General features: G+C 39.4%; 1 protein-coding gene and 1 non-coding gene across 3 annotated transcripts in view; one reads left to right on the plus strand and one right to left on the minus strand.

Moving 5' to 3' along the window:
* Positions 1-25,950, plus strand: part of sema3h (sema domain, immunoglobulin domain (Ig), short basic domain, secreted, (semaphorin) 3H) — a 100,301-nt gene that overhangs the window by 42,665 nt on the left and 31,686 nt on the right. For both annotated transcript variants that reach the window (XM_069526673.1, XM_069526674.1), the window contains exons 2-4: positions 20,323-20,477; positions 24,622-24,684; positions 25,133-25,252. In XM_069526673.1, the coding sequence (XP_069382774.1) occupies positions 20,323-20,477; positions 24,622-24,684; positions 25,133-25,252 (338 nt within the window). The remainder of the gene's footprint in view (positions 1-20,322; positions 20,478-24,621; positions 24,685-25,132; positions 25,253-25,950) is intronic.
* trnar-ccu (transfer RNA arginine (anticodon CCU)) lies at positions 630-702 on the minus strand. Its single transcript has one exon. It is a non-coding gene; the product is annotated as a tRNA-Arg (tRNA).

Raw genomic sequence — 25,950 nt, forward strand, 5'->3', positions numbered from 1 at the left:
CTGTGCTTCTTTGACAAATTTTTTTTTTTTTACCAACACATCCTGGTACATGGTACACATGCTGGTAATCACCCCAGATGGGACTTGAACCCACAATCCCTGGCTCAAGAGGACAGTGCCTTGCATATGTAGTTGAGGAGGCTGTATAGAAAAACAGTACTTTGTGATAGTTTCGATCTATTGACCTCTGGGTTATGGGCCCAACAGTCGCATCCTGGTAAAATTTTGTCAGCAGAGGATGGTTTGGATCTATCAACCTCTGGGTTATGGGCCCAGCACGCTTCCAGTGTGATACTCTGCTGTTAATCACCCTAGATAGGACTCTAACCCACAATCCCTGGCTCAGGAGGAAAGAGTTGAGGAGACTGTATAAAAATAGTTCTTCTTTGAGAAATTTTTACTGACAGTCACATCCTGTTAAACTGTTGTTAGCAGAGGATAGTTTCGATCTATCGACCTCTGGGTTATGGGCCCAGCACGCTGCTGTTAATCACCGCAGATGGGACTGGAACCCACAATCTCTGGCCGAGGAGGACAGTGCCTTACATATGTCGATGAGGAGGCTGTATAAAAAACAGTACTTTGTGAACAGTTTACCCACAGTCACAGCATGCCACTCTGCTGTTTGTCACCCCAGATGGGACTTGAACCCACAATCCCTGGCTTAGGAGGCCAGTGCCTTATCCATTAGGCCACTGGGGCACTTTTGGAGCTGTGTTTCACACGTTTCCGCGCGGCCACTCTGCTGTTAATCACCCTAGATAGGACTGGAACCCACAATCCCTGGCTCAGGAGGACAGAGTTGAGGAGGCTGTATAAAAAACAGTACTTTGTGAACTTTTACCAACAGTCACATCCTGGTAAACTGTTGTTAGCAGAGGATAGTTTCGATCTATCGACCTCTGGGTTATGGGCCCAGCACGCTTCCGCTGCGCCACTCTGCTGTTAATCACCCCAGATGGGACTCGAACCCACAATCCCTGGCTCAGGAGGACAGTGTTTTATATACCAAGTTGAGGAGGCATAAAACAGTGCTTCTGTGTTATGGGCCCAGCATGCTTAACTTTGTTAGTTTAAGAGCAAATTTAATGCAGTGAGCAACAAAAAGTAGAATTGACTTTGATAGTTGAAATGACATCACTCAATTTGTGTATCCACGTCAGTAGATAAAAATTAAAATTAAGAAATCGGTTGCATACTGCAAAAGCAGTGAGCTCAAATTACCACATAAGCACATTCTGGCATCATCATCATACAGTGGTATCTGTTGCTGAAATCAAGCACTTGCCAGCAAAAAAGACATTTTGAGCTGTTAGTGTTTAGACAGAAAAAGGGGCCCTCACATTGTCTCAGAGATTTGTTGTGATTGGTGAGGTTTAATCAGACCTACCGATCAGACAACTTTAAATACTTAAATACATGTCTGATTACCTCCTCTCTTATCTCTTTCTCAATGACTAAATTATCCCAGTTATTCTGTCAAATGTCACCCAGGTGCAACAGTGGGCTAACACACACACAAAGAGGGAATTGAGTCCATTATCCCAGCAATTCAGTGGGTGGTAGTTTGATTTTCTTGATGATAGATGGCAGTTTGAGATATCATCTATGTACCACACGCTCACACAAATATACACACACACACACACACACATACACACAGAGTCTTTTATAGAGTTTTGCAAACACACAGACAGGCAATTATTGTTTTCAAACTTGCAAAAACAACAGAAACACAAAACCCCTTAACCTGCTATCAAAGGTTCATTAGCACCTGCTTTCAAACAAGTATGTAAAGATTCATTATCACAGAATAAAGATCCATAAAAGGGGGTTTGGATGTTTAATTATATCTGTGTGAAAAGAACTTTCACACACTGAGGATGTTGAGTCGTGTTTTACAGCATTCACTTAGTGATTTGCTCTGCACATATGCAATGAGGGCCTGATCTACTAAAAGTTTGCGTGTGTAAATACGTGTACAAACTTGATTTCACCCGCAAAAAAAACATGCAAGTTGATCTACTAATGGTGCGCACTGAGGATTGTGTGCAAAACAACACGCGCTGTCCATTTAGTACGTTTGCCTTAATGAATATGCAATATCGGGTGTTTCTTGCTCGTTTGTGATGTATTAAATGTAGTCATTTAAACTCACCCTACTTCTGGAAAATTTCCCAAATTGTCATGTAAATGATTCCTTTTCAATTTCTTATCATGAGCATGCAGATTGCTTGGTTATACTACACAATAGTTTAGTCATCAGTTTCCAGATTCATATTTTCTCATGGGTTTTCTTTGTAAAATTATACTTAGGTTGCTTAAGAGGAAAATGTGTTGCCCATATAAGAGCTGCAGTTTTGATCTTCGCAAATGCTTCTATTCTCATCTCTAAGTTGTGATTTTATGAGAAATGAAGCCATTGTGTTGTCCAATAAGCTGGAGCAGGAGAAATGTTTTTTAAGGAGCCATAAACAGCAGCTTATTCACTTCAAACTGAATAATTAAATTGTAAAAACAAAATTTGAACCCTGTAAATTAGCTGTAAAAGTAAATGGTCTCTCATTACTGAGCAGTTCTGGAGGGGAGTGTTGTGTGAACAATTTGCATACATCTGCTTGTGGATACTTGTATTCGTATATACTGTACAATGTAGTATTCATGTCCTTCATAGAGACTGTGACAGTCAGTAAGTTAGTAAACAACTGTGTGCTACTTTTTCCTTTGGAATCAAGATGATTGCGAATTTGGCTCTTGCCTGGCTCTCTCTTGCACCACATTTGGGGATCTTTGTATAAAGTTGGACTCAACTTTGTCAACTGTCCCCTTTTGTCGTGCACTGTTTTTTGTATCATTCAAACTCAGTTGGGGGCACAGGGCTGCAAAGCAGTGAATATACTCAATGAATAGCAGCTGTCACTGTCCAAGCTTTTTAAATCAGTGTGTGTGTGAATGGTTTGTTTCTTTCTCATTCTTTAATTTGAAACATCATTTATCAGAATAAGTCCCCCTTTTTATGGCTTCTAGTGAGCGATCTAAAACTTTCAGCCACAAAAAAAAATCAAACAGTGTAATGTGTCTAAAAATTGTGCTCAAATCTTCAGTGTGTGAAGGTATCCTGCTGTATAGGATAGTGCCCTCCACAAGAGAATCAAAATAAATGGTGTTCAGGGCATGTTGCCAACTCTTTTGAAACTAAAGTCATCAACAAAATGCTCTAACAATTATTTATAGATGCAGAAATAACAATTGTTCCCGTGGAGCTGTCTGTGACAACACAAAAAGAAGAAATTTCAATTTCCTTCCGCATCCTGACTAATTTTAGTACTTATATATACTTATATCGTGGGTAGTGAGTAAGTGGACAGGGTAATTTCAGGCATAGTTTAGTGTATTTTAAAGTTACTTAGAGAAGCAGGAGATACCAGTATTTCTATATTAAACAAATTAAACTACGAATTAAGCAATTTTTGCTGTCATTTTGTCGCTTATATTTATATATATATATATATATATATATATATATATATATATATATATATATATATATTCTTCTGTTGCATTTGCGCATGCATTTAGATTTTTTTCTAAAAGTTTTTGTCTTGAAAAAATCTGATTTGAGGCCAATTCTTCTTTGTTGCTGTTTTTTTGCAGAAACTAGAATTATTTTAGTCTTTTCAGCATCTCAGAAACACTGCATTATGTCGCTGTACTTTATAATTTGTAATTGCGCAGTATTTCAGATGGACTGATTTAAAGAGCTTGTTTTTCCTTGTCCTGTACCAGACTATGATATAAGATACAATTCTCAGCTGCTAAGAGGCTTCACTTACTAGGTTGTCTGCATTTAATTTATATGAAAGGTTCTTGGTGTATCCTCCTTGTTCTGTGACCTCACCTTTCCTTTCCCCCTCTGTACTAATAAAGTGCAAAATCTTCCATGCCATATTTATCCAGAGCCATTATTCATTTATTCTTTCAGATCTGTTTCTATCTAGGCCAGTGCTTTTCAGGCTCTGGGCTGGGGATGTTGCTGAGATGTGGATTTCACTCAGATGTTATCTGGTACAGAATCGAAATAATCTGTCTTATTACTGTAATATTAACTGCACCCGTCCCCAAAAGGTGACACTACCATTGTTTGTGACTGCTGAAGTTAAATGCCAAAACTTTTGAAAAAACTCAAGTAAGATAGCCGTCTTCTCTGGACCTGATTGTGGGGACTGTATACATACAAACAATATATAGTTAAGTTTTAACTTAGGTTAGCAGGCTTTTTCCTGTGCAGTTGGTATTGCACAGTTCAAAAAGAGGAGCAGTAAAGTACTGACAGAGCCTGTAAAAACTGTAAAATATAAAAATTTTACGTCCCAAACATGTATGAAAAGACCCAACATGAACCTGATGCAACTAAACTGTAGGTCCTCACTAAAACATAAAAGTCCCTGATTAATGGTATTTTTGCTTGAGGGTTTTCCCTTCTATATGACAGACAGTAGAAGGAGTCTAATTACTTTCTTGTTTTGGCAACAACTCCTAACAACAGTGGGCATACTGTACATTTACCCTTGAGAGGTCTCTGCTGTTAATATCAGGGGCTATCTTTAGCCTGAAGACATTAATTAAGCATAAAATAATTCCACAAGCTTCATATTTCTTCTGTATCCCTTAAGTATTCATTTGCTCCAATCTGCTCTGGTGTCAATAATCCAGGACTCAGTTGAGTAGAGTTTCTCACCAATTCTCTCTGCCTCTTAAGATGGTTTTAGACTTGAAATGAAGTCCAGACATTTTCTTGAAATTTTCTGGTGGGGCCGTAAAAAGACAAATGTTCCAGTCGGTTGCTCCAGATGTTTTTCCAGAACTTTTCCTACCAGCTCAAAATGTCGGGAAAATCTCAAAAGAGTGAGCCCATGTGAGAATTCAATATGAAAATGAAAATTCAGAGCGAGAGAGTGGGCGTGTTGATGACGTTTCTAACACGTGATGGATCCAAAAGTGAAAAAGACAAACAAAAGAATACAAAAATCTCAAGATTAAAAAGAGGTGATATACACATTGGAGATGCAGACGAAGACGTCAACTTAGAAAGACAGAGATTTGAGACCTTTTGGTGACAAGGGCCGACGCCAATGTCAATGTGCTGTAAACAAAAACATGTGCTTTCCGAAGGGGAATTTATATGTCATGTCCTGACTCATGCATGTGCTACCCAGACACCACCCCTTGTCTGGTTGATCGAGACATTTTCCTATTGTGAAGCGACTGACTCTGACAATCTCCTCCTGCGTAACTCCTTCAACATATGTGTTTCTCTGCATTTCTACTTAACATTCAAGAGATGACAGAAAGGTTTTTACTCAAATTACTTTAACTCAAGCACCCAAGGGATTTGACTTAACTGTACTGTTCACTGTGAACAGTAGCTTACATAGAAAATCCAAAATGATACCAGAAAAGTAGCTTAAAGTTGATAAATCAATTAGATTACATCTAACCTTATTGTCATTGTATGTGTCATTCGTATCATATAATGATGTCGAAGTGATTGAAAGAGGTAGTTCTGTAACCTCTACCTTGTCACCTTGGATGTAGATGTTCATGTTTGTTTCGGAAGTATATTTCTCACAGCATTCCTTTCACTTTTGCTCCACGTGGGAATTAAATCCACAAAGGCACCCTTGACTGAAGCCAGAAGCCGACGGATCAGGAGTGCTAAAACTTTCCCTATTAGTTTACCTCATTAGCTGTAGATTAGGACTAGCTGGAGAAGCAGAATATGAGGGTGTATAGAGATGTAGCTGATACTGAGAGGTTTATTCCCAAAATAGATATCCATCTGTCACAAATTCTTCTACAAAGATTGTTGCAGGAATTGTTGTTATCCTAAAGTTATCACAGATACACAGTTTTTATATTCCAAAGACCAAATAGCAACATGGCAAAATGAGCAGCTGAAGTGGCTTATCAACCACCAAGCACAGTATTATTTTTATGGTATTTCTGTGTCGGCAACAAAACAAAGACAGAAAAAGAAGAGAGGTAACATTTGAAGTCCCAAGTTCCCAAGCTGTGATCTCTGTTAGTGAAGCACTCCCTGTCAGGGAGCCAATAACTTACTCACAGGCAAGTTTTTTATTTTCAACTAAAAGGCACTAAATATCAATTCCCTTTACAACTAAATCCCCAATTATACTGTGAATAAAGGGAATTTTATTTATTGAGTTTTAAGTATCATCATGTAGTGAACCTCGGATTAGTGCTACATACACACTGACACAACACATCTCACCTCTAGTCCTTGGTGTTAGTGATTTTACATTCCCAGGGCCGGATAAACAAAAGCAAACCACAAGAATTTGATTCTCCCTATTTTATCAGTGATGGGAAGATGAGACAAAGTCCCACAAAAGGTTGGAAGTCTGACTTCCTTTTCCTGTTTAAATAGAGCCAGGACTTATCAGAAAATAGAGAGGATGTACAGTGACAGATAGGGGTTTTATCGTCTGGCTGGACTTTAAAGCCCAGATGGGTGATATATTTGACCCTCGCAGCTGACTGTCCATAACCTTCAAAGGGACAGCATCTCTTTTATGGTTCTTAAGATGTATGGATTTACAGTAGTTATTGTTAATTTGCCAAAGCGAACTTTCAAGAAACATATCGTATGTCAAACATACTTTGAGGCAGAGCCAAGAAGTAGAAGCCACAGACGGTTTGAAAAGACTGCAGTGATTTTTCATTCTGATGGGTGTGGACATACAGAATCTCTTCAAAAGTGTTGACTTAACTCTTATGTGGATAAATGTATGCTTATGATTTTTGCTGCACAGGGTATCCACCAGTCTGTGTAGGAAACACAGTAGTGATTTTGTTGAGTATCTGGCAATAGTCCAGGCCACTAAGGGTTATTGTTTCATCTTGGACTGAGTCCACTTCGGAGTAATAAACCTCAAGTCTCGGCCTCAGCAGCAAGATGTGTTACATAGTCAACTAAATCCAAAGCTCTACAGCCAGATTTATTTTCATACATTGTTTGGATGTAGGATGGAAAAATGAATAAATCACCAGATATCAGTTGGGGTTTTGGCCATTTTGCCAAAGAGCTTATGTTTCACACTTGTTCACTATGAATGAATAAATAAAATGTGGTTGATACATTTTTCATGGACTCAGGAAAAGCAGAATGTTTATTTCAATATGCTCACAGGGATAAAAAATCATGTGAGGTGTGAGATTGTACAATGTATTATATGAGAGTGTTGTTAAGATGAAGATTCACAGTCACCAGTGGTCTTTTCTTTCTCTTTTCTCATTAGGGTTGTGAAAAAATGTTTTCAAATCCTTAAATCAATGACAGGACATAACTGCTCATCCAAAATGTCTCAGTCTTTGTCGTTGTGAACAAGGTTTTAATCAATAACATTGTTCAGCAGTTGGACAGCAGATGAGACTATATGTAACTGTGTGAATGTGAAGCAGAAAAAAAACAATGAGCTTCCCTCACATAAATAAAGAAGAAAAATAAATTTTATTAAAAGCAAACAATGTTTGCGGTGTGTATGTATAAGGTGTGTATGTAGCAGCACAGCGACACAATCAACATTCTGATGATGATAAATAATCATAGACACTGAGGTCAGAGGTCAAGCTGTTCACGTGGGTCTGGTCTGTCGGTGACACAGTCCAGACGTAGTGTGTGTTTGACTATAATTTTGCTGTGGTGTGTGTGTGTATGTTTGTGTGTGTGTGGACTCATGTTTGTATATGAAAGATGTGAGTTCATGTGGAACAGGAAGATGCAATGAGTAGAGAATAGATTAGCTCGGATGTGAGCTATGTGTTAATGAATTTATATCAGCATTATGCACATAATTATAGTACAGGAGACCCTCCCAAAGAGTCAGAGGATGCAGTTGACCCACCAGCAACAAAAAAAGCGTGGTTTAAGTAAAATGTTTTATTTAATTCAGTAAAATTAAAAAAAATTTGTATATCACTAAATCACCAAATACATTATCTCAAAGCACTTTACATAGTATGGTTGAGACTACAATATTAGAGAGAAACCCAACAGTTCCCACATTGAGAAAAACACTTTTTGGTTGATAAAGTGAGTGATACTTTTGTAGATACAAATCTATCACCCTCACAGCGTTTTTGTCAGCACTGGAGAATAGTCTTGCTGTATCAGCTTGTTTGTATTTCTTTAACCAATCACAATCATTATGGAGCGGCAAAGAGCCCATGCAGCAACAATGCCCCGGGAAAACACTGTTGGGGGTAACTAGTTTTAGTGAAGCATTAGAACTTGAGACCACTCATAACCGTCATAAAGATGACTAATTCCCCACGAAGAAAAGAAAAAAAACTAAATCATTTCTTAAAACTTGCTAGATTGTAGCTTGAAGGTTTCTCTTGCTGTTTTTAAAACAGGGGTTTGAAAACTGTAACAGACAGGAAATGGAAGGGGAGGAGAATTCTGCATGAAATAGGAGCCCAATGGCAGGTTTATACATATAACAGTCAGTGAGACAGAAGGAGCCTCAACTCATACACTTCCAGCATCTAGGTCTCGAGTATTCATTGCTAATTATGAAACAAAATTATTGACATAGATGAACTGATCTTAAGACAGCTGGAAGGAAATAGTACTGGGCATGAGAAGTTGTGGTTTTATTCAATGTACTGTGTTTCAAAAACATAAACCACTGATTGTGCATCTAAGACACCTCATGTAACTTCAACAAAAAAACAAGCATGTAGGAATTTCAAAGATTATGATTGTTCAATGTGACTGAAAAGAATTCCAGGCACCGTGAATAAATACACATATTGATAGTGAATGTGTGTCATTATTGAAGCAGTATAGTCTGATTTTGGTGAGAGTAGCATCGAGAGACAATGAGATTTTAAACTCCTCTATGTATGTCGACATGTGAAACGCTTTTGTCTGTGTGCACACACTTGTGCATGTCTTCACATGAGTGCCCATTTGTGTGCCTACAGGCTTTGTTCCCAGGCTTCTGCAGGCCTCCTGCTGTAATTGCAACAGTAATTGGTGAAGTGATAACCCCATTTCCACAGGAAATGTGCCCCGGTTTCCTTGCCTCCGCCAGTGCCACCCCCCTCTGATGGCGCAGCCAACAAAGTCCTCCCCCTGGGAATGTCGCACCAGACAGCTTAAGTTCCCTGGGGCTCAGCAAGTAGACGAACAGATGGATAAAGACAGACACACACACAGAGGACACATGTAGATTGCAAACACACTCACATGGACAGTGCTGTAGGCTGTGAGAGAATAATTGGATAATAGTAAGTGTAGCTTGTGTGGGTCTGGATGTAAAATCAGGAAAACTTACTGTAAAATAACAAAGTTGGATTCCCATGAGGGATGAGAGACTTGATTATTTCATCATTGTAATTTTTATCTTGTGCGTCATTCAGATTTCTCTGTGTCACTGCAAACCCCTGCAAGACTTACAGAATTATTCTTATACATATATATATTAAATATGATACAGGTCCCACACTAAGCCTGACACTGTTCATAAAGTGAGAAATAATCCAGTGTTGTCTGCTTGCTAATAGAATTTGAAAACATGCTTCCTGTCCAGTTGCTTACAGGTGTGGTTGTCAGGAAATCTGATATGTTCTTGTGATGCCAGCATGGAAAAGAAGATGTTTGGTGTATGTTTAGCTGTGTCACAGCTGAGATAAGACCTAGAAATCCATATAAGAAGACAGCTCAGACATTTCTGAAAGGGGACTTTAAGACCAACTTAGTGGAATCCAGACAGGGACCCACAGAAAACCTCACCAACCATTGGTGAATATTATAATATGTAAATAAGAAACTGATTCAGATTATTTGTCAACGTTACTTTGTTAACTAATTTCTTGTCAATTAACATTCAACACTTTGTGCTGAAACCTGATTTGGACAAAACATACTTTTTTGTTTTGTTTGTTTTTCGGTGTGTGTTTACGTCTGTTAGTGTGTGTGTCTGTGTGTGTGTATGTGTGTGTAAGAGAGAGTGAGTGTGTATGTGGTGCAATGCTGGAATGTTCTTAGCTGTATCACACGCCACACATTTGCTCTAATCACTTCGAGGTCCATCAGAGCTCCCATGACCAGTAGCCTTCAATGTAATGTAATGTTCACCATGGATAAAAATACCTCACCACTAAGACCCACAAACACAACGCACACACAAACAAACTGGTATGTAACAGTATATAAAGAAAAACAGACACTTGTCAAGGTTGACGCTTGCAGTGACATAAAGAAACCATTCACACACAGACGTGTGTGGGACGGTGTGTGTGGGTTCGTGCATGTAACATAGGATTATCTCTTAACATCTCTGTTCTTTTATGTCTTAACCTTTTTCGTCTTTGATTCCCAGTGACAGGAGTCAAAGGCCAATTGGCTTAGATCAGAGGTCATGACCCTTGTTGACCCTGCTGTCAACTTGATGTTAATAAGAATGGCTGCACTCAGCAGGCGCGTGTGTGTGTAAGTGGTATGTGTGTGTAGAGAAGGATCAGATCATGCTACTTTCATTGTGCAGAACAAACTATCAAATCTACAGAATTTTGCAGACCTTATTTTACAGAGCGAATTTCAGTTGTTTGTAGTGGAGTGTACAGGAAAGAGCAAGGTATGATTAAATGCTCCTGATTGGCTATTTGACAGTCAGATTAATTTCTGAAATGTTTGCCTTTTCTTTCTCATTGTGCCTGTACAAAATGGCAGCACTTTCATCACACTGAGAGTGAAACTAAGATGTGGCTATACGACATGTCATATGGACAAAAACATAGAGACCATAAACCCCTTAGTGAGAACGATGTACTCAGAAAGTGTCGGTCAAATTTAGCAATAACAATTCTCAGTGGCCCCTTGACAAGAAACTGTTATACGTAATCAAATAAAAATATCACTCGTTAATTTGTGCTTGTAACCCCCAGAATTCAAATTGTTTAGCAACATCTAGCTAAACATGAAGGGGTTCAACAATAACCACGAACCAAAACAGAAGGCTTAATCTGATGATGATTTGAAGCAGCATGGGATGGAAGTTGTTGTCTTCACCACTATTTCTTTTCCCATAGTCCTCTTTGGACACTTGGTTCCCCTGTGTGTTTGCGTTTCACTGGGAGAACTTCTGTGACTGAAAGTCGAGCAAACGTCCATGAATATTAGCGATCCATTATGAATGAAAAATTAAAAGAGTGTAAGGTAAAAACTGCCAACTGGCTAACTGGTTAGCAGTGTGTTTTTCTTTCCTCATGGGCTGTTAGCTCTGTCAGAGCAAAAACGAGCAAAACCAGATAGGATGCAATTAAAAAGAGTCCCGTTACCTTGAATAAAATTGGGGATTTCTCTGGGTTGGAACATTGTTGAAAATATTTTGGATAATCTAAGTACCCAAGTCAACAAAACATAATGTAGGTCAAGTTGTTTTTAGAAGTTTTAATGAAATTGTCACATATTATATCTGTAATACTGGTTCATTAATTTTGAATGGAAAACAAACACGTGCTCACTTTTAAACAATCAGAATTCAGAATTTTAGAGGTCACGTCAGCATAATATAACACAAAGGACAGGAGTCGTAGTCTGATTACCTGTAACTTTTGCTTAAAATAGACAAGTGTGTTTTAAGTCATTCTTGCAGATAACAGTTGTTCCAAAAATAACGATAACAACATTGATTGCTAAATTTAGCACCATACCACCTTTATCACTACATAAAATTGGAGGTTTAGGTTTTGCTGCATCCTATTAGAAGTCAGACAAATCAATGATGTAAAAAGCCACTTTTAAAAGTGATGTTTCATCATGGATACTGGCAGGAGCATGGAAATCTGTGAATATTTATAGCAGTTGTTATATTGTCTTTGTCAAACTCAAAAACTACAGGATCATTTGTGGTTGAAACGATTAGTCCTAAAGAAATATTGCATAGTGAAGGCAACATATATTACCCAGCCTTTTTCACAGAATATGACAGTAGTCCATCCACTAAACCAACTCCCCAGAGTATATAATGTGATATCTTTCTGCTTTTCCTCTTTGCTTTATGTCCTCCTCTGACATGACAACTCACCATTTTGTTATCAGGTTGTTCATCCAGCTTTCAGTGCATTTGTGAGCTTAGAGTTATTAAAAAAAAAATCTATTTCAATTCAGAGTTTCTAAAAAGGCTGCAGGGCTGGAGAACAAATTGCCGCTGGGTCGATGAAATTATCACAAACCACCAAAGATGAATACTGAAGGTTTCACTAACGATTCAGAAGTTATTGTAGAGTGTGAAGGGAATGGGTCGGCCCTATGTGACTGTGGTTAATAATGACCAAAGATTTCATTTAGTCTCAACAGACGTGTGTGTGTGTTAACATCCTGTTGAATGTTGGCAGTGACAGACAGGCTACTGGCACACAGATGGCAGTTATTGTATCCTGAAATATCTGTAAATGTATGTGGTTGATGGTGTGCGTGGATGTGTGTGTGTGTGTGGGTGTGTGTGTGTGTGTGTTTGTGTGTGTGTTTGTGTGTGTGTTTGCCCTCCCATTAAATAAATTGCTTTGATGTCCTGGAAAAACACTCCATTACTGCAGACTGCCCTCTGTGTTTTAGCTGGTGTTAATGGGAGGTGTGGGCCCAATAATTGAAGTGTGTTTGTGTGTGTGTGTGTGTATATATATGTGTGTGTGTTACACATGGGGAGTGAGGGTAAGGAGGCACGGCCAAGAGACACCCCTCGACACAGCACACACATACACACACCCTCAGAAATTATGTCGGCATGGTTGCTGTTGCCAAGGAAACTGTCCCAAGAGTAAGGGTGGGGTGGGTGCAGCTGGTGTTTCACGACTGAGTCAGGGGTTATGTGTGTATGTGTGTGTTTGTTTGTGCATTGCTGAGAAAAGAATGTGTGTTATTTTCATTCTGAGAGCCAGTCATCTTTGTGAGGTCAAGATAGGAAATGTTTGACAAGGGCCTAAATCTCCAAACATTCTGTGTGTGTGTGTGTGTGTGTGTGTGTGTGTGTGTGTGTGTGTGTGTGTGTGTGTGTGTGTGTGTGTGTGTGTGTGTGTGTGTGTGTGTGTGTGTGTGTGTGTGTGTGTGTGCGTGCGAGAGAGAGAGAAAGAAAATCTGAGTTGGAACAGAGACTGATATTAAATCCAAATTTTCTTCAGTATTGAACATGTGCTGCTGACTCACCAATCGCACCCTCTTCCTATCACTGCGTATATTTGTGTGTTGACGAAACCACTTTCAGTTCCCTCTCGCACATCTGAGTGTCACCCTCCTGCTATTATGCTAATTTAATGCACCCAAAGTGAGAATGTGAGCAGGATTTATTTCAGCCTGTCTGACTCAATAGGATCTTGTGATATTAACAGATGCTGAATGTTGCTGGAGTTTCCAGCGCAGAGGTGGTTTCACATTCAATTAAACTGAGCTTTTCACTTTATATTGAATTAAGCAAGGTCAAAGCGCTCTTTCGGCACACAGTCTGAATGTAATTCAGATGTGGTGCTGGATGCTTGAACAAGCAGTGCAAGGCATGAATTCCACCCGGGCTGGATTCCCTGTAAAGAGAGCAGCTCTCAGAAATGTCTTGCCTTTAAATGGAAGCCAAGAGGTTGTAGTTCCAGAAGTGGAGTACATGATATGCTTGGAATTTAAGAATTGTTAGAACACAGTTATTCGCCAAACAAAGTGGATGGATATTATCTTGTGTTCCCCTTAAAATATTGAATAGATTTTATTTTAGATTCAGCATGTTTTGGAATGAGAAATCTCAGCAATCAAAACCGAAAGGGGAAAATAGTGTCTGCAAATATAAACATCAGTTTATATGGAAGACAGAAAACAACTCAATTTGAAAACACCCACCATGGAACCTCTTCATATAGCAGGAAGAGCATGGGTATAATTAACCGCTAATTTCCGCTATTAATACTACTCTGTTAACAGTACTCTGTTATTAATACAGACATTTCTAAACCTGCCTGTTTGTTTGGTCTGTGGTGATGTTGGTTGCAGCTCTTTTTCTGAAACTGGTAACCTGTTTGTTAATATTGAATGTTTTTTGTGTCCAAATGGCACCAAATTTGATACACTTTCTTGGGCCCTTAACAACATACATGTGAAGTGTGACGACAATAAGATGAATGGTTCTTGAGATATGCGAGACACAAGCAGACAGATTTCTTGAAAGATAGATAGAAGATTTGGAAATATTGACTCCGCTTAGACACAGCTTTACTCCCAACAGTTGAATCACCGCTGCTGAGTCTGAGGTGAAAGCAGAGGTGTAGCGTTTATCAGAATCTTTTTTGTAAACCTCCCAGTTGTTCGCATTTGCTGCTGCACAAGAAATGTTTCTGCATGAATTATTTGTACCTGAGGGCAACTAAATCATACCAGCCTTGAACAAAACAGACAGAGAAGTCACTATTCTGTTGAATTCATTGTGTGGCTGATGTACCCACTGAGATTAATGAAGCCAAGATCATTGTGACGCAAAACAATTTCCGTCCCTGACCGTTTGCTGAATATATGCAGAGCTTTCCCACTGAGCTAAAGTATAGGTTTCTTCTATCTGCCATTAGAGTGTGGAACTTTGCTTTCCTACTGTGCCTGCTTCTCTTTTTCAGATTATCTCTTCCCCTCCATTGAGTCACATGTCTTCCTCCCTCTTTCTCTCTGCTCATTTCCCTTCTGCTCATTCATCTCTCATGTTTTCGCCTGACTGTCAGCATGTTGTGGTTCCTTCTTCTCCTCCTCTTCCTCTTCTTCAGCCTAATTTCTCAGCTTTCTTGTCTCTGCCTCCATGACGCGACCTCTACCTTCTTTTTTCTCTTCCTCTCTGTCAGTTTTTCCTACTCTTCTCTTCTACCAAAGTCACTCTGTTTAATGCCTGCTGTCTCTCTCACCCATCACCCACCCAATCATCATCTTTCAGGCTGTCATCAGCCAGTCATCGGCTCTCTCTCTCTCTCTCTCTCTCTCTCTCTCTCTCTCTCTCTCTCTCTCTTCTCTTTCTCTCCTCTTACCTTTCACCTCTCGTTTCATCTGCCTTTGTCACTCCTCTCCTCCGTCTCAGTCTACCTTTCTGCCCATCATCTGTCACTGTTATTACACGACAATTTTCCCTCACACCCTCTCTACTCTTCCCCTTCATCCTCCAGTTGGTTCCATTTCCTCCCCAATTCACCCGTGCGCCCATCACTTCCCCCCGCTCTGTCGCTGTAACGTGATTTCTACAGCCGCTTTCTCTTCCACACTCATCGACCTTCCCTGCCCAATCCCCACCTGTCTTTCCTCATTTCTTTTCTTCCCGCTCATCCTCATCATCATCCATCAATATTTATTCATTTCTTCCATCAGGATTTCTTCCTCTGTGATCTCCTCCCCCCCTCCTCTCATCATCTGTCTATCATCGTGTCATGTTTTGACATTTTTCCCATTCTCATCTAGTTAACTGTCATCTCCCATCACACCATTTTCATCTTGTTGTCACTTTGAGACGTTTTTCTCATATTGTCTCCCTGACACTCCTCTTCCCCCACCCCCCCCACCCCATATATCTTTGACTTTATCTGTCTGTGCTCTTCTATGCAGGATCTCTCGTTTAGTTTATAGTTGATGTGCACAGTGAAAAATAAAGGTGTTAAGTTTTTAAAAACATGCAGCTATGCAATACAGTGATCATAGTCAACAAAGAAGGCCAAGGCCCAAAAGTCCCCTTAAATTCAATCAAGCTACACACATTCATAGATTAGACTTCCCTGAATATGTTCTTTCGGATTTAATTCATCAAGATCCATGAATTTTACCCTGTGAAATCAGTGAAAATTGAATGTCAAAGAGAAGAGATTTTGTCTGGATCCATTCCAAGGTTTACAGTAATAGCATTGTACTTGGCCCATGTCCCATATTTCAACCAAGTTTTGTTTAAATCTGTTCTGCAGTTTTTGTGTAATCCTGATGACAAACAACCTGAATGGCACCAAGTTGAGTGCATACCTAAACAAAAGCCCTTAAATTAATCAAGCTGCACCAAGTTGCACACAAACATGCCTGATCTTTTCTCCATCAAGATCCATGAATTATTTCTTGTGTAATTGATGTAAGATGTAAAAACAAAACTCTCACAATGTTAAAAAGTGATAGAAAAACTATTCCTGGAAATATATTTTATTATTTATTTTTTGGCCCTTGTCTCATCTTTCAACTAAATTTCATGGAAATCCATTTTGCAGTTTTTACGTAATCATGCTGGCAAACAAACAAACCAACAGGAAATTGTCTTTTTTAAATCATATAATTACCAGGCAAGAACTGTAAAAAGTCACATGGGCTCACAGCATGGAGCTTGTTAATTGGGCCGAGTTGTGGAAACCTGTCATCCTGCCGTGTTAGATATGTTAGACACGTTGTTCATGTTTCTGTAAATGTATTTAACCATGATGAACTTCTCTGCACTCTCTTTGTCTTTGCTCACAAAGAAACTGCTTAATATGAACTTCAGGCTGCAACATGCATGAATGAAGTTACTAGAGCGAGAATATTCATATTTGTGCAACTATGTGGAGCTGAAATGGTGTGAGCAGGCAGCACCTGTCATGCCTGAGTATAATACATGAAGAGTTCCATGCAGCAAAAATGTCATGAAGTATCGTAGTCTGAGGATTCTTGGTTATTGTTTTTGGTCGTGGTCATTTAAAAAGCTAATAATCACAGAGCTGGTACAGTTCAGAGCTGTGTATTGACACTTTATCTTCAGTTTTCTGTACTGAATGTAACAACAGAGATACTACACAATCAATGTCGACACTGAAAAGGCATTACACAATCACTGACATTCTGTAATGCATTTTGATTCACTACGGGGTCATGGTAGGTGCAGGATGAAACACGTGGCTCAGATGTACCTCTACCCAGCCACATCTTACAGTTCATGCTGGGAGATGCCAAGGTTTTTCCAGATCAGGCAGAATATGTAATCCCTCCAGTATGCTCTGGGTCTGCTCTAGGGTTTCCTCCTACTTGGACGTGCCCAGAATACTTCCACAGATGGATTCCAGGAGTCATCATATTTAACTGTGAAAAAAAAGGGTTTTCCCAGTCACTTCAATGCAACAAAAGTTTTCTTGGGATTCATCATCTAAGAGCCATTACGACTTCATTAACTTTTCCATATTTGTTTTAACGTTATGCTTGTGGAAGACTGTTGAAAGGAATTCATTTATTATTTAAGGCTCTGTTTGATTAGAAAGCACCGGGAGCTGTCAGAGCATCATCCATTCATCCCAAACCTTGTATTGTGGGGATGTTTCCTGTTGTTTCTGTAGATGATACTGTCAATGTGAACAAAGAGCGCTGTAGTTATGTTAGAGGAAAAGTTTGCGAAGTTGCTTCCTCTGCAGTTCTTTGTGATTATTTTGTAGCAGTGCATGAATGGTCTTGATCAAACAAGTGTTCGTTTGAGCTTCAGATATGCTCAGAGTGAATATGACCTTTCTTTCACCCCAGTCTGATCCTTGTATCTCTTCATCTATCCTTGCATTTTAATATCCAGCCTGTCATCATTTCATGCTCTTTCTCGGTGATTTCCTCTCATATCTTTCTCAGTCTTTCGGATCGATCTAAGGCATCTCAGCAGCGTCCCACTTCTCTTCCTGTCTATCAACAAGTTTTTGTTTTTCTCCTCTCATCCTCTTGGTGTTCACTCCTCCACACATCATATCTGCCTATAAGTCTCCTCATCTTTTTGTAAGTTTTTGTGACTCCCTTCCCCTTCGTTCTATTAAACCCACATGCCAACTAACATGATGCATACTGTAACGTATAAAGAACAGATACAGCAGAGTGTTGAAGGTTTTTCAGAGACATTCATCACTTTTTTCCTAAGATCCCACATCTGCTGTAGTCTGCTGCTGTTTTAGATGTAAGCCACGTGTTTTTCACAGAACACTGTTGGGGAAAATGTAAGGATTAAGGGTCAGCCACATAGACGTAGCAGAGTTAATTGGACATATGTTTGCTTTTTTTTGGGGGGGGGGGGGTACCAAAATTAGTAGGTAGACATTAGTAAGTGTTTTTTTAAATTCAGGACAACCTGCTAAGGTGAGTGACTCATCTCCCATTGCCAGAGGAGGAGTTTGCTTTTCTGTTTTATTTCATCAGCACGAAACCAATGCGTCTCGAGCCCAGTGACAATGTTATAGCGGTCACACCTTAATAACCTTTGCTTGACGCACTTTTCAAACTCAGTGGTGATTGATCAATTTTAGGTGGCTGGAGGTTCAATCGTAGCGCCAGAAAAGACTGCCAAATTAAAGAAGTAGAAGAAGAAATAGTGTTTTCACCCTGGTGCCATGTTACCAAAAGCTCAGATCTGCATTTCTTTGTAATTTCATCTTAAATTAAACTTAAGAATGCAACAAAACAGACGGTGTCAAACAAATATTTCAAGAAGCTCAACAGGTTTTAACGTTATCAGATTGCGTTGAAGTTTGTAGGAGACTGATTTGTCAGCAGCCCAGTCTGTACAAACTAAAGAACCAAAAATGAAGTGAATTTAAAGAAAAAGATTGTTTTCTTCAGCATGAATGAATGAACTGAGGGATCAATTTGTACAGAAACCATCCAAGCTAGAAAGTCACACCGTCGTAATACTGTAAGGCTTATTAAGCAGATTATATTCTGTGTGATACAATTAAGGTCTTTCTGTCAGTTCAGATTCAGCTGCATGAAGAAACACGCTGTGTATTTGAGAAGTGGAGGTGGAAGCAGCACATGGGTGGCTGCCATATGTACATTACAAAACTATACAAGCTATTTCCTTTCATATGAATTAGTTTTCTGCAACAGTGGAAGACGATAAATCTTTTACTTCTTTAAATCTTTTAAGCTTAAGCTTCATTGGGCGTCATATATGTAAATTAGAGGCTGCATTTTCTCATTTATCCCATTTGTCCTTGGGGTGTGGTTTATACACACAGGAAAATTTACTTCACTGCTTCTTGTCCCTTTGGTATTATTTGGTATAAAAGCAGTGTAGAGTGGCCAGGTTTCTCAACAACAGCATACTGTGTGTAGTTTACCAACACTACGAGCCAAATTTATTTGGTTTTGACGTTCAAACTGTTTTCATAAGCTCTTTCTGCCTCTCACCAGTACTTGGAGCTGCCAGTGTATGAAGTTATGCCTGATGCTGCTTCAGAGCCTATATGTTTATGCTTTCAGCTTTGTGAGCCGTTGCCAAGTCCAGTCCACTGAAGAACACTCAGCAGTTCAAAAATGAAAGTTAACACAAGACAGACGGACGTGCGATTCATGTCCTTGCTCAGCTATCGGCCAATCTCCTGCACCATATTTTTCATAGTTTACATGGTGCGAGGGTGTAATAGTTTAAAAAAAATGAAATGTGTGCGCTTGTTACTCGTACTTTCATAATCACGTTATCACAAAATCTGTCTGGAGATGTAGTTGCAGGTTCGGTGTGAGTGTCTGTGTTTGTTTTTCACCAGAAGATATGTTGCAGATTATTTAGTTTGACCGGAGCATCCAGTGCGATAAGAAGAATGAGGCTGGAGACGAAAAACTGACAAGTGTCAGTGTGTGTGAGTGTGCGTGTGTGATAGATATGTGGGAATGTGTGTGTCAGTTTATCTGATTGTTTGTCGTCCTCAAAAACGGACCATTTATCTAAGTAACAGATGCTGAGAGATGGCATTTGTTATGTGTATTTTTTTCGATTTTGTATATATTGTTCCTCATACCCATGACTGTGTTTAAAACTAAATTAAAACTAATTAAAGTCAAACTTACTAGAAAAATTAACACTTGAACATCAGTGTGATAAGAAATACCTAAAATGACAGAAACCATCTGTAAGAAAGATTTATTCGATGTGTAATGTGACTTTTTAGTGTGGTCCATGTCTGACAACATGGATGAGGCAGGGTTTATGATCTATACTGCATCCTGCCACTAGGTGGCTTGGCTTGTCTGTTGGGGAGCAATCATTTCGTCTATCTTTATGTAAAGTCTTGATGGTAGCTTGGCTGATTATCATAACTTTCACAACAACCAAAATATGGTCATAAGTGAGCTTTAGAGGTTGACGGGCTCGCTGTTGGATTTTGTTATCCAATGATATGCTAATTGATTATTTGTTTGTTTCGTTGTTGAAGGAAGTTAAGTTATTATTGATTTATTTAATTAACATAGTTTGGGGAAAAACAAAAGAGCTAACAAAAATCAAACTCACCTGTCCTCTCCTCCTTTGTCAGAGCTGATCCAGAATGGCCGCCTGCTGATGCTGCCCCTAGTGGCTGGAGACCTGCACTCCCTGCTGCCCGACGAAGATGGGAGGCGTCTGTACGTGGCCATGAAAGATAACCTACTGTCTACCAGTCTGGACGACATAACACAGAACCCACGCAAGGTTAGAAGTGGAGGATGCACGCACAAACACACACACACACACACACAACACACACACACACACACACACACATACACATACACATACACACACACACATTCACATACCATCTCAGGCAAGGTACGATACAGACATACTGCAGACACACACATGGAAGTTGATGCATGTGTGGAGATACACATGAAATACACACAGTGAAATGACGGTAGATTCAAACTGTCAGAAGCCAAACAAGTCTTTGTTAGCTTAAGAACTATTGGCTAATGTGTTGTCTGAAAAAGTGGAAACCCTGAGTGGTAAATAGTTCCTTTCAAGATGGTATTTTCTTCACATTTTTCACATTCCCACTGCCGAACATCTGAAATTTGTATTCAATTACAAAAACAGTACGAGTTCACCTCCACATTTTTGAACCAGAATGGCACTCAGTAGAACGCATACCTCCACCAAGGCCCAGTGGTTCCCTTAAATTCAATCAAGATGCACCGGATTTCACACACTAATAGATATCAGTCCTCTAAATGTGCCTGATTTTTTAAATCAAGGTCCATAAATTATTCCTTGGGAATATTGTGAAAATAATGAAGAACACTCTATGTCATCTTGCAATGTCTGGATCCATACCAAAATTTAGAGGGTTCTTCCCTGACCCATACTGCTTCCTTTCCACCAGGTTTCGTTGAATTTGTTTGAGTTGTATTTGTATCATCTTGCCTACAATCAAACAAACAAACTTAGATACAATCTTACATAGAAACCTACAGGGACAAAGGTGAAGACATAACCTCATTGTTGTGGGTAATAATCAGAAAACACAGCTACTTTTAAATACAATATTTAAATTTCTGTATTTACAATTTGGCTTTAATGATTTAATGAATCAGTTATTTTCTTTTCATACCAACATTTTAAAGACCAGGAGTTTTATATGGCATCAATAATATGAAGCTAAATGAAATGAGGCTTAAAACCCTGAGGCAGGAAGTGTCCTGTCAACTCTGCCTTTTCCTGATTGAGCTGTTCCCTCCTGTGAAAATCAGTCATCTTAATGAGTTTGAGCAATAATATTCATGTTGCCAAGCACCAGAGTCTGCATCATACACATCGACAAGGTGCGACTAAACATGTCTGACACCAGTATTGTTGATGCACAGGAAGATTTAGGTGGATATTAGTTTAATTCAACATGACGAAAAACTTAAACAGTGGCGATTTGTTAAAGGGTTACAGGTCCTTTGGAGTTTGTGCAGCTTTAACACGATATGCAGACAGACACAATTATGGTTTATCAGCCAGGTTTAGTTCAGGGTCGCAGCAAGGACAGCCTTTTAATGACTGAACTCTGTCTGATCAAATCAATACCCTCATCAGTCAGAAGTACACACACGCTATCAGAGAGCCAAACAGGTGAGGAAGCAGACAAACAGACAGCGAGACAGACAGAGAGACAGTAGTCAAGCTGGCCAGCCACCCACTCAGCCAGGCAGGCCGCCAACAAAAGGATAGATAGTCATAGACAACTCATAACTCAGCTCTGTGCAGGCTGTTAAGTTATATATTTGTACATACAGTATTTATAGTCTGTTTATACTGTTCCAGCTCATATGCAGTTTTTTCCCTTGTGGTGTTAAAACCACTCACGGTGCCATGTTCTCTGCATTTCTGTTTATTTTCTCTGCTACCGTCATCCGCGGTTTCTTATCAGCACTTCTCCAAGAGACCAAGTGATGCCGTCTTTCATTTGTTTAATCTTCTCACAACTTATTTAACACACAATTATAGTGTATTTATCCACAATGTTAGCCGATGCAGTGAAACCAATTTTGGCACAGAGAGATGTGTAACCCGCTCCTTCATTGCAGGGCTGAGAGCTGAAGGTGACGGTGTCGTCATCACTCATTTTTTTTCTTTGATCAGGCCAACAGCTCTCACGAAATTCCTTGTGAGTGAGTCTTCAGTTGGAAACCCACATTTCACAAAGGGTCACCAGGGGTTTAAGTGTGTGTGTGGCCTTCCATTGCATATTCCTTCTGTATTCATTTCCATTGCTCTCATTGTTTCTGTTTTCTGTCTTTCTTTTTCAGCACAGGTACTGACAGTCAAAGTGCATTTTGACAATTTTTTTTAATTTATTTTAATTCCCTTTATACATAAACCAACATTCTCCTTATTTGTTGATTAAAGTGACAGCCAGCATACTTTTCACACAGGGGTGCATTTCCATTAACCAGAGTTTTTACCTGGTGAGAATCCTCTAGTGGTGGTCCGTGTTCCTGTCAGTTGGTATTTGGAGATAAGGGGGAACGTGGTCTCTAATCTAATCTGATGGTCTCGACTCCACACAGCGCGCTGCAGGAATGACTACATCAGGGAGCAATTACTGGCTTTGCAGAAATTGTTTCCTGAATGCATCATCGTTTGTTATTAATCACATTTGATGAGCCGGTGTCACATTTTCTTGATTAAAGCAATTTCAAGCAAAAGAAAAGGAAAAAAACAAAACAAGTGCTTGAGGGTTTTCTGTTGCACTGATGATGTGACACTAACAATGAGCTCTGCAGTTGTAGTGTCAGACTTTTTATTTGGCTGAAACAGGTTTTCAATTTAAAGTTCCTTCGTCCCCGTCAGAACCACACATCGCTGTTCGTGTGGTATGTGGAGATACGCGGTGACGATCACTTATCATAAGTGTTCAATCTGCTCCACCATTGTGGTCTCTGAGGGAATGACTGACTCAGAGAAATATTTAGATTAGTCATGCAGCTGTCATCTGACACTAAGCCACACTTCCATCTCTCTCTCTCCCTCTCTCTCTGTAGGCCATTTTCTAATTACAAATGAATCTTTCCATGTCTTACCCCAATCCTCTGCAAGCAAACCTAAATGGGCCCAAAGCAAATTGGACCTGATTGAGAAACAACCTGTGGATTTTATTCAAACGCAGTGATTTCGAATGTTTAAAAAAGTAGATCAACATGTGGCACTTGTAATGTTTTGCCTCTAATTTGTTTCAGGCCTCCACAAAAGGCTTGATTATGTTAACATCTTCATGTCTGCCCCTGAGCCATGAATGAAACAACCTCCTCTGTTCTTATAACTTTTGACAGGTTCCATTGCCTGTCTCACACATGCATTACAGAGATAAGAGGAATTGTGTTGTTGACACATTAATTTGATTATTGATCCACATGACAAAGAACCCAGATACAATGCAATGGAAAGAACATGGGCAACAAGACATGGATCATGTATATAAGCTTCTGTGTGGGCAAACTCTCTTACCGAAACAGATTATCCAACACTTTAGCCAAACCAAAATGAACATGGGAATATTATGGTGAAACTTTTTTTGAATTGTTTTGATGATTTTAATTTGGATGCAAATCAATTTAAACAAACCCTCCTGTTGCATTGAAATCGTCGTAACATAGATAAACTTTAATGTGCTTGAAGAAATAAAATAGTCTACGTTTATTATTATAAAATCATATGACGAAATATGTTGTCTGACATGTTAGTTAATGAAGCTTGTTTCAAACTTTGGCTGCAGTTTTTCAGCCATATTTTATTATTGCTCTGAATGTTAAAACTGTCACATTTTGCAATATGCTGTGAACATTTAGTCATTTGTCGTAACAAAACCATTGAAGCAGCTGGAGTTGGTGTCAGCACTTAAGTAATAGTAAAAAAATACCTGAATTTGTTTACATTTACAAGTACTGTGAACAGGGATGTGCTGATTCAGTCAACAAAGAAATCTGCTTCATACAAAGTATTGACAGTTGTTGCATTGACGTGAACCTGTATCTGTATCCATAGTGGATTACTTAGTCATGTTGTCACTGCTGCTTGGCTCGTCATCATGACTCACCGGCATCCAGTCATTTGGTTTTTAAATTCTTTTGCGCTGAGGACGCCTCACAGTTTGGACATCAAACATTAAAGTCTCCCTCTTCCTCTCAACTCCTCTTTCTTCTAGATTAGTCATACATAGCTGTCACTCTCTGCTTCGCGTCCTTGTAAAGCACCTGCCAATGCCAAAAGCAAATGCCTTTCATCAGAAATTTTTGCCTGAGCATAAAAACACTTTTAAAATCTCTTTTTCTCCCCTCTTTGTTTAATTTATCTCTCTTGCTCACTGCAGCTGTACTGGCCAGCCAGTCCGGACCGCGTCCAGGAATGTCTCATGGCTGGGAAGGATCCAGAGGTGATTCAAGACGCATTGCACACACATACAAACACACACACTTACAGGTACTGCAGTAACATTGTGTGGATGAATGGCAGATCATCATCTTTTAAATTCACACAGGGGAGGAGAAATATTTACCCAGAATCCTACACAGATACAGATCAGTTGCTGCGTACTACCACACAAGGAACTGTCTGAAAAACTGTCTGACAGTTAAGCAAGACAGTTGCATGATAGATTACAATCTAGAGCGGAAGTGAATTTTAATAGAATCTGATTCATTTGGGAACAATAACCATGAGAGATGCTGGGGAGGATATCATGACTCAGGATGGCTGCAGAACAGACAGGTGCAGGACAAAATGGATAAGGAAACCAATACCTTAAATATGTAATAAAACAATGACATGAAATATTCAGCATCTACATTATGTCTCAACTTGTTTTTGTCTCTCTGTCTCAGTTGGAGTGTGCCAACTTCCTGCGAGTTCTGCAGCCTTTTAATCAGACTCATCTCTACATATGTGGCACCGGGGCCTTCAACCCTCGCTGTGCTTTCGTCGCTACCAGTGTCTTCCAGCGGGTAACTACAAACACACGTATACACACAAATAATCCTTTTGTTTTGCCGCTTAACTAGAATGTAGTGCCTCTGTCACTGTGACTGGAAGGAGAATGACTGGATCAATGTGGTGTTTCTTAATCTTTATGTAAAATAACTTTTAGCGGCAGTTTACAAATAGCCACACTCAGAACATCCATACTATCAAACATAATTTTCACTATAAGTGAAGGAAAAACTGGACCACACCATCAAAGCATGAAAAAATGTATGCACGTACTGTGGGTGTGACGTGGCAGATTTTCATATTCCAACTATATATTCACCTTGTACTTGAAGATTGGAAAATATATTTTCAAGGATAATGTTTCGTTACCTCACCTACTGCACCTGCAAATATAACTTTAGAGCAATATGATTTTTTAGTGGATGGAACTGGCCTCTCCTGCCAACCACAACCACACAGCTGTAGCTGCTCTTTAAATAAATAGCTTGCAAGATATTAAAAAGATGTGATTCAAAACTTAAATTGCCCAAAGGATAAAAATGAATCGAGCTTTAGATTATGTCTGTTGTTCCATGTTGCAGGTGCATGAAACTATTTTTCCTGAGCTCAGTTAAAACAGTTGGCACCTGCAGTTTCATCCAGTAATTTGAATGTGTTCAATGAGAGCCCACATTCAAAGACAGCAGTGAGGTGATGTCAGGGGGAAAAAGAC

The sequence above is a fragment of the Paralichthys olivaceus genome, chromosome 6 (assembly GCF_024713975.1).
Source record: "Paralichthys olivaceus isolate ysfri-2021 chromosome 6, ASM2471397v2, whole genome shotgun sequence".
Lineage (NCBI taxonomy): Eukaryota > Metazoa > Chordata > Actinopteri > Pleuronectiformes > Paralichthyidae > Paralichthys > Paralichthys olivaceus.